Source organism: Sinocyclocheilus anshuiensis, unplaced genomic scaffold (assembly GCF_001515605.1).
Source record: "Sinocyclocheilus anshuiensis isolate Anshui unplaced genomic scaffold, SAMN03320099.WGS_v1.1 scaffold1075, whole genome shotgun sequence".
In the NCBI taxonomy this organism is placed as follows: domain Eukaryota; kingdom Metazoa; phylum Chordata; class Actinopteri; order Cypriniformes; family Cyprinidae; genus Sinocyclocheilus; species Sinocyclocheilus anshuiensis.
The window spans coordinates 1,953,200-1,963,383 of NW_015544163.1; the positions used below are offsets into that span (position 1 = coordinate 1,953,200).

General features: G+C 39.9%; 1 protein-coding gene across 1 annotated transcript in view; it reads left to right on the forward strand.

The window, feature by feature from the left end:
- Positions 1-827: 827 nt before the first annotated feature.
- LOC107695715 (adenylate cyclase type 9-like) overlaps positions 828-10,184 on the forward strand; it is a 75,336-nt gene continuing 65,979 nt past the window's right edge. The window contains exon 1 of the mRNA XM_016495741.1: positions 828-3,240. Within this exon, the coding sequence (XP_016351227.1) occupies positions 1,428-3,240 (1,813 nt within the window). The 5' untranslated portion in view covers positions 828-1,427. The remainder of the gene's footprint in view (positions 3,241-10,184) is intronic.

The following is a 10,184-nucleotide window of genomic DNA, read 5'->3' on the forward strand; positions in this document are numbered from 1 at the left end:
TGGAGATCTCACTGATGCCTGATGGCCACCGGCGCACACAAGTCAACTATAATACACTGGCATGTGTCACGAGTGCCCAGCTGTGAGCTGATGGGGAGCATAGAGCAACCGGCTGAGAAAGAGATTTGTTTGGACATCACAGGAAAAGCTGCCCGTGGAACTGAGTCCTGAAGAGAAACCAAAGAGGCACTTTACCACTGTGAGTCTATGGAGAGAGAAGTGCAGACTTTCTGTCTTCTCTACGAGCAAAGGAAACTTAAATGACTTCTGACCATCGAGGTGATTTCATTCTTCATTTGAAGCACTTTTACAACATGCATTGATATAAATGGCTTAAACTGGTTTCAAACAGCCAAACCTGAATTAAGATCACAGTGTTTTAAGTCTATGGGAATATACTGGGCATACAGTCATTTATGAATCTTGAATGATAAATTAATCCATATGCGCAATCTTCATGATTTTTATCCCGTTACGCACGTTTAATTCGCAATAGAAGCTCCTGCGAGATCCGGAGCGGGAACTCAGGAAAGGTCGGTGCTCCTCCAGTCAAGAGAATATTAACGCGACAGGCCGTTTTAGAAAGAAGACTGGCTGAATTTTTCTACGTATTTTTTTTTACAGTAACGCTGTTGTTGCCTTTGTGTCCGTCTGACAGGACGCGGAGTCTCCAGTGAACGCTTATTCTGAATCTGAAGAACAAAAGAGGGCGGAAGGTTTATTTTTAAGAAACCGTGTTGAGTTATTTTTCTTAAGTAGCCTAAATAATGTGGAAACACATCATGTTTTTCAGTTTGGACTGTTTTTTTTTTGACATACTCATCCCCTGCTGGACTTTTTTTTTAATGTTTATTTGATCAAGAGTTTTTGGACTTTATTATGCATGACTGTGTTGGATATGATGAATGCCATAACTTACGTCAAGCATAAATGCTGACAGTCCTCTAAATGGTCTCATAAATACAATTTTCTTCTTGAAAACCAATGTAGTGTCTCATTTATGGGGAAAATTGTGCACTTGGCATCAGAATGGAGTTAAGAAGTTCCCTGAGGAGTCAAAGCAAACAGTCCTTGACTTGAGTCTTCATTTTTGTGGTGTTATTATGTAGCTTTGATTCATCAGTGAGAGAACATTTTTGATTCACTTGTAGTAAATTGAAAGATTCCATGCGCTTTGGATAAACCTCTCCAACCCATGTGCGTCAAGAAAGACAGAAGAGAAGAGGAATGCGCTATTGACGTCATGAGGTGAAATAACCAAAACTCAAAATCCTGGATCTGTCTAAAGGCATGAGTAAATTTTTCGTCATCTAGTCGTCAGAGCTGTTTGGCGCCATCTCCATTTGTTTCCCCTTCTTGACTCTTTTTCCACCCAAACATCGTATTTTCATCATTTCTCCCAGCTTGCCTCTGATCTGAATGGTATCATGGCTTCTCCTCAACATCAACATCTGCTGTTTCACAACAGCGAAGTAAGCTGTAACTCCAGCGGCGATGGTGCCGTGTCTGTGCGGATCAGCGGCGCCAAGCCGCACAAACAGCAGCGTGGGAGTCTGGGCGCCAGCGCCATGTGCAGCATCATCGTGGGCTCCAAACATTGCAAGTACAGCATCTCCTCCAGCTGTAGCTCAGGCGAATCCGCCATCCGCAAACCAGTGGTCAAAGGCCTCCGGACTCAAAGGAAGATGCCGCAGCTGTTCGAAAGGTCGGCTGGACATTTCTGGAACCCCAAGTTTGACTCCAACATTCTGGAGGAAGCCTGCCGCGAGCGCTGCTTCCCTCAAACGCAACGGCGTTTCCGCTGTGTGTTGTTTTACTTGGCGGCCGCCAGCCTCCTCTGGGGGTTGTTCTTCATCGCTAATGCTAATCGATGTGAACGGACTGCTTTCTTATTGCCCACGGCTGCCTTCCTACTCCTTTGTTCTGTCCTGTTCGTCTTCACGTTCACCCGGTTCTACGTCCACTGCTACAGTCAAGCCTCGCTGTTGCTGATCGTGGTGACATTTGCCCTCACTCTTGCACCTCAGATCCAGACTTCAGGCTTTAGTGACTTTAATGTTCCTTCTTTGAAGGATGAAGAGGACGCAGGCGACTTCAGTGGCACCGAGGATAAAAACCTGACGTTTGAAGCCACCCGCAGTGGAGGTCCAGTTGCTCCTTGTTTGTCCCCAGTTGGCACCTTCTCTCTAGGCATGGAGGTGCTTTCGTTGCTCTACAGTTTCCTCCACGTCCGTTTGTATGCTTCGCTCCTGCTCGGCTTGCTCTACTCAGTGCTTTTTGAGACTCTTGGCTGGATGCATTTGATTCAAGGCAATGGCTGGAGGAACTCCACTGAGGAACATTTGGAAACGCTCTACTGGCTGATCCCAGGAAGGGTCATTTTGCATCTCTGTGCCCACGTCATTGGCATCCACCTTTTTATTATGTCCGAAGTCCGTTCACGCAGCACGTTCCTCAAGGTCGGCCAAGCCATCATGCATGGGAAAGACTTGGAGGTGGAAAAGGCCCTGAAGGAGCGGATGATCCACTCGGTGATGCCTCGTAGGGTGGCTGATGAGCTCATGAAGCAGAGCGATGACGACAATGACAATTCGGTTAAGCGCTACTCGACGGGAGCGGTCATTGCGGTCGCCTCCAGCCCAAGGAGCACCAAACGCAAGAAGACATCGATACCTCGAGGCCAGATCATCTTTCGGCCGTTCAACATGAAACACATGGAGCCGGTCAGCATCCTGTTCGCGGACATTGTGGGATTCACCAAGATGAGCGCCAATAAGTCGGCGCATGCCCTAGTGGGACTCCTCAACGACTTATTCGGACGCTTCGATCGCCTGTGTGAGCTCACGTGTTGTGAGAAGATCAGCACGCTGGGAGATTGTTACTATTGCGTGGCTGGTTGTCCTGAACCAAGAGAGGACCACGCCTACTGCTGTGTAGAGATGGGGCTTGGGATGATCCAGGCCATTGAGCAGTTCTGTCAAGAAAAGACAGAGATGGTGAACATGCGTGTTGGCGTCCACACTGGCACCGTGCTTTGCGGGATCCTCGGCATGAAGCGCTTTAAGTTCGACGTCTGGTCCAATGATGTCAACCTAGCCAATCTTATGGAGCAGTTGGGTGTTGCCGGGAAGGTGCACCTTTCGGAGGCCACGGACAAGTTTTTGGATGACCGGTATTTGCGAGAAGACGGGCGAGTTACAGAACGGATCGGACCAAGTGTGGTTGCAGATCAGCTTAAAGGTAAGATATGCATTTCTAGTAACTAACACAGTGTACATGAGTATGTTTCCTTGTTTAGCGCTGTGCTTGATCTTTGTTGCGAGGACTGAGTGGGACACTTTTGGCTCTTGGCTCATGTAGCTGTTAAATATTTCTTGCTGCACTGAAACTTTATTCTTCAGCCTGAGTATTGTCAGTGTCCTCAGTGTTCACTTGTCGAAGCGTTTTGTTGAATCTTTGCCCTTGCGGTTTCTGTGACATATTCGGTTAACGGAGCAGGTATTTTAGGCAGTAACATGCTGTCTAACCTTTTCCGCAGCCTTCAGAAAGGGACTATTACTGATTTGTACAGTCAGTTTTTCCTCAAAAAAGGCCTGTCATTTTCTATGTATGATCGTGTTTTCTGTTCAGTGGTCAACAAAGCAAAATTAGCATTTGCAAGTGGCAAATTAGCAAAAATCCAGTCATGTTAGCATACAGTGTAATGTTTGCAAACATTTGTTGCATATATAGCCTTTCATTTAAAGGGATAGTACAACCCAAAAATGAAAATTGTCATTTACTAACCCTCTTGTAGTTTCATATGCATGATTTACTTCTGTGGAATATAAAAAGAGAGATTAAAAAAAGTCAGCGTTCATTTATATATTTTCCACAGATGCAATTAAGTCATACCGGTATGGAACAACATAAGGGTGTGAGTAAATGCACTGTTATATAATATTAATTATTTGTATTGGTTTTAGTTTAAGTTTTAGTATTTTGATGTGCATTTTTTATATGCTACTTTTAATATTCTTTTTTTTTTTGGCTTTAATTTATTTAAACTTTAGTCATTTTAAATTAATATTATATATTCATAATATTTACACTGTAAATGATGACAATTTTTTTTATTTTTGAGTGAACGGTCCCTTTAATAGCTAATAAAGAGATTCATGTTGGAGATTTGTCGATTCATTTTGTCTTGCAAAAGGGTTGTAATTTTCTCTGTTACCTGATTTCATGCGCTTTTGGATCAGCAGTCAATAAAGAAAAATGAGCATTTGCAAATTAGCAACCTTTTTTTTGCATGCTAATAAGGTTAGCATGCAAGCTGTATTTGTACATTTGTTTCTTCTGCATATTTTGAATTTCAAACTAACCTCTCCTTTCGCTTAATGGCTGGTCACCTCACTTACATCAAGTATTGGATTCTCAAAGCACTTGACATTTGTATAAATGTGGCCGAAGGCTGGCATTTTTATGTAATTAACTTATGCAAATGGTTCCTTCGTTTTGTTAATTGTACTTGAGCTCAAGCAAAAGCCAATAATTGGGCGTTGAGTGATACATTTTCCTAGCCGTACGGAATATGAATGTCCCAACGTGTTATTAATCCTTTCAGGTCATAATTATGGTTACTTAATAGATCCTCTTCATTTAATGAGGAATGCCAGACTGTAATTAATATCAAATGGAATTCTCATTTTTACAGTATTGCTAATGGGTCGAATGATTAAACCTCTTATAATATTAGCAAAGTGGCATATTCAGGTTTTTAAGGAGCCAAAACTGACCCTTGCGTTTCCACAGGACTTTTAACATCCGCCATGCTAAAATCTAAGCGCTGAAGGATCCCAAACGCCTGTTTGCGAGTGGATAAAGTCACTTGGCGAAACCGAAATCGCTGTGCCAGAACAAATCTCTATGCTGTCACAGCATCATCTCTCCGTGGCAGCGCAGGTGTCTCTGTACGTCCTGCGGGTCAACTGGAATTGACGGCGCGGCTGTCGCCCTTGAGAGACTCGCTTCATTTCGCTGGTGTTAGTTGCCAGCACTCCCTCTCAATCAGAGAGGATTTGAGTCTCTTGAGGAACTCTGCTTCATTTTTTTACTCCGTCATTCCCTCAGCCTTCATTTAAAAGGGTAAAATGACCTCCTTAAAATGGTCCCATGGTGCTCGTTTCTGAATATCTGTCAGTTCCTCTCTCAATTTCTTTCCTTCACTATCCGTTTTTGTGTGCCACTCAGTACTGTAGTCTTTCCAGTGGATAGTTGTGCTTATTTTTTTTTTTACAGTTTCATGACTCAGAATGGTACAGCAAGGTTAAGCGTAACATTGCATAACAACCTTTCTTTTTCTAGCACCACTGAAGTCTCTGTTGAATTCACTGCATCTCATTTCGCTCGGTTTAACACACAGTGTACCCGAGGCCTGAAGCTTTAATATATGACTTCCTTTCTTTAATCATCAACAAAATGATTAAAGTGGCGACATTCTTTCCTTCATATCTTGTATTCAGTTGATTGCCCCTCTTCAGGCGTTTCTGTTTTTTCTTTTTTTCCTCCCGTTCACTGGCTGAAAGCTTAATTTTCCCACTCCGGAGTGATGTATTCAGTCCAGCGCTTAGGATTTATCTTTCCCTCATGGATTTGCAGGCCCATTGAATGAGCTCTCCGTCAAGAGAGACTTCGACTCCAGAACGGCAAAAAATCTTCCAGCTGCTCGCAGTAGCTGCGTAAATCACTGAAGGAAAGTTGTGAGCTTGTGTGGAAACCTGGCAGACCTGGGAATAGAGACTGGCTGGGTCTCGAGTAAATCACACTGACCTGGACGCTAATCACAAAACGGCAGTCTCTCTTCAGACGCGATGTACTTTTGAATTGGACATGTGTTTAAATGAAAGCATTGTTTGTGCTGACTCTCGCTGCAAGGTCTTTCAGTTTGCTGGTGAAATCAAGCTGCGCAAACCAACAAAAACAGCACACCTGGGTCCTTCCTACTGTGCAGTACATTTTCATGTGAAATCAAACCATTAAACCAAGAGCCCATCAAATCTAATTGTTTTGTTGTTGTTGCTTTTAAGTCCTTGTATGTTAGTGTACTGCTGAAAGACCAAATTAATTTATATATAATTTTAAAATGTACAGTTCTTCCGCTTTTGTGAAAATTAGCCAGATATATAAATATTTTCTTATTTATAGATAATATTTTGGATAAAATACACTACAAATGCTAAAATTATTATTATTTGGTAATTTGCAGGGCTGCACGATTAATCGAAATTCGATAAATCGTGATTAGGCAGAAGCTGCGATCGTCATGCATATCTTTCAGTGAAGCACGGTTCTGTGATCAGTAGTAAATCTCCATACGAAGGAGAGGGCGCTCTCGCACGGAAACTCCAAATACGCCTTGCAGAAGAAACCCAGGAAATGCCTATAGCGGTTGCTGAATAAACAGAAGATTTAACTGCTTTCATTGATTCAACGTGACTAATAAACACACGATTATGACAATATATGGTTTATCTGAGTTATTATTATTATTATTATAATTTTAATTCAAATAAAGTATATTTATAATGCAATGCCTTTATCACTGCTTATACTATGGAATATGTTGCGTGCCTTATTCTGTGTAAGAAGCCACATCATCTCACAGAAGGATTTATTTCAAACACTCGACTGACGTTATGAAGTGAGTTTGGAGTAAAAACATGTTATTAAATGTGGTATTTTCACGTGCTTTCAGATGGAGCAGCATTTACTACACGGAGCCATAGTTCACTGACAAGCTATGCAAACAACTTTCATAATCGCAGAACGATATCTTCGATTTCATAAACGTGCAATAATATCGTCTGCGATTATGAATGCGATTTTACGTAGCTTGTCAGAGAACTATGGCTCTGTGTAGTAAACGCTGCTCCATCTGAAAGCACGTGCTGGATATTTACTACTAATCACAGAACCGGCTTTACTGACAAGATACGCATGACAATCACATGCGATTAATCGTGTAGCCCTAGTAATTTGTTTATAGTTTTTGTTGTTGTTTTGACTGTGTCCCCAAATATCACCTTCCATCCTGTTTTTATTTCAGTCTTCTGTAAATTCTAAGAAAAGCCAGTGAATGACATCATCTTCCAGGAAGTGATATCAATTTGGTGGGAAAACAACAGCAGTATTAGCAATGGATTTGATGAATTCTGTAATGGTGTCTCACTATAAAACATCCATGTTTGTTACTATAAATTATTTTTTTGTTTGTTTGTTTTGAAGACATACCGAGCTGTTACTGCATAACAGGAACAACCCACCACCAATCGTCAACGCTAATGCTAGGAAAGCAGGTCTGAAGTAAATAGAGAGGGAATGATAAATGTGTACTTATACAGTCGCCTCCAGTGAGGCACTAGTCAAGAAAAACAATATCCCGACCTCACACGCTCTTGTATTGCGTGAAAGCGTTGAATAAGTCACTGTCGTTTCTACAATGCTGTCTGGTGCACTTCCAATAAACCACAGTCTGCTTTATAAATAGCAAAAATAAGAATAGTCATAACTGCTGCCCTGGATAAACAACACCAGCCGATGCATCGCCCAAGGGAGGACGAGGCCTGACCCTTCGGCTGCTTTTTGGAAAACAAGTGCATTTCTTGTGGCTCCATGATGAGAGATGAAAGCGTTTAATAATATAACTTCTTAGTACAAGTTTTCTTGAGTGTCATGGTGGCATGTATCTTTGTGCCTTCCACATCCCGTTCCCTATGGTGCTTCCGACTTCCCACTGCATGAGTGTGTGTGTGTGTGCTGGCCCTTGTTGTGTGGAGTGCTCGTTTGAGTGGAAATGGTGGCTATTTTTGGCTGTTTCCCTGGAAAGTACCTGACTGTGCCCTGGTCCTCCTGCGGTTTCAGAGAACGATGCCACCTCCCTTATCGTCGGGTTATCCAAATACCCGTTTTGTCAGGCATTTCAGTTCCCGCTGAAGAAAGAATATGGGTCATATTTTTGTGGCTCACAATTTTTCATGTGAACGCAATTTAGGAGATGCAGCCTGTTGACAGTAGCTTGGATATTTTCAGAGTAGCTTTTGCATTAACAAGCTGCTTTTTCCAATAATTAGCATTACTACAAAAACTTCACTCTCACATGAAAGTCTTATTCATTTTAGTGAATTGGTTCATTTTATATGGATTGCTTTTGTCAATAAATGATTCATTAATCAAATAAAAGATTCCTGTGACATTTACTGATTGACTGTAATTTAACTAGAAATATTAGGAGAAGCTTGTTAAGACCAAGTGTGGCTGCGAAATAGTTAAATGTTATATATTTGTAGCTAAACTTTTAGCATTCAGCTATGTAAATGACAGTGTTTGCTAGTTTTATTAGTTGCATTTAGTTTAAATTGATCTGTTTACTGTTGACTGCTGTAATGCAATCACGGTGTGGTTGTGAAATGATTAAAATGTTGTTGTTCTTCTCTAAGTGTTTAGCATTCAGCTATGTATAAATTACTGCATTTGCTAGTTTTCTTTGCAAGTTTATCAGTGTGGTTACGAAATAGTTAGGCTAAATGTTGTTCTTTGTAACGCTTCCTCTGCTAAGTTTTAGCATTCAGCAATGTAAATGGTGATTTTCGCTTGTTTTATTTTTGTGTAAATTGATCTGTTTGTGTTGTCTGTTTAATGCCGTCACCTCAATTTAGCTGCTTTTTGTTAGTAGTTTGTAGTGTATAACAATTTTATGAATATTTTTTAAATCAAAGTAGGTTCACTGTAGTTAAGCTAATTTAAATGATGAGCAGCTTGTTAAGAGTTAGTGCGGTTACGAAATACTTCAATGATGTTTGTTACGTTTTTAGCATTCAGCTAAGTAAATCATGGTGTTCGTTTGTTTTTTATCAGTTTACCAGTGTGGTTGTGAAATAGTTAAATGTTGTTCTTTAAGTTTTTAGCATTCAATTTTGTTAATGGCGTAATGGCATAAAAGTCTTCGCTAGTTTTATTAGTTGTATTTAGTGTAAATATATTTGTTTGTGTTGTCTGTTTAATGCCGTCACCTCAATTTAGCTACTTTTCGTTAATAGTTTGTAGTGTAAAACAATTTTATTCATTTTTTTTAAAAACAAAGACATAAGCTTAACTGTAGTTATGCTAATTTAATGTAGTTAAGCTTGTTGAGAGTTAGTGTGGCTGTGAAATAGTTAAAAATGCTTAAATGCTAATACAGTGTGGTTGCGAAAGAGTTAAATGATGTTGGTCTTTTTAGCTGTTTTAGGTGTTTGCTAATTTTGTTAGTTGTACTTATTGTAAATTTATCTGTGTATTGCTGATCACTTTAATGTTATCACCTCAATTGAGCTATACTTTTCATTAGTAGTTTGTAGAATAAGATTGACTATAGTTTAATTATAAATTATGAGTTGCTTGTTAACTGTGAAATAGTTAAATGTTGTATATTTGTAGCTACATTTTTAGCGTTCATCTATGTAGGCTAAATGGCAGTGTTTGCTAGTTTTATTGTTTATTAGTCATTAATCGTTTATTTATTATTTATCATTTAGTTTAAATATATCTGTTTACTGGTGACCGATTTAATGCTATCACAGTATGGTTGTGAAATGGTTAAATGCTTTTCTTTGTTAGATTTTTAGCATTCAGCTATGTAAATTATGATTTTTGCTGGTTTTATTAGTTGTATTTAGCGTAAATTTATCTGTTTATCTGATCACTTTAATGCTTTGACCTTAATTGAGATAATTTTTGGAAGTAGTTTGTAGTGTAGCTAACTATTTTTAAGGTAGCTTGACTGTAGCTTTAAAGGTGCCATAGAATGCATTGATACACTATTTTAAATTGTTCTCTGATATCTACATAGAAGGTATGTGACTTGGGTAAGGGCAAAAAATCTCTAGAAACGGTTTTACATGTCCATTTATAACCCTAGGATTTGTCCCTAGAATGAAATGGTCTGTTTTTACCTTATTTGGAAGGGTCATGAATAATAATGTTGAGCTCTGCTCTGATTGGCTGTTTCACAGTGCGGCTCATTTCAGTAGCTCACACAACATATGGGAAATACAGGGAAAATATATATTTCAATACTTTCTCTCGCAGTTATATCGTTGGGTAATTATACTGTATATAAAATGCGGGCATCAGGGAGCCGCTATTAATATGCGGGGCATTGAAAC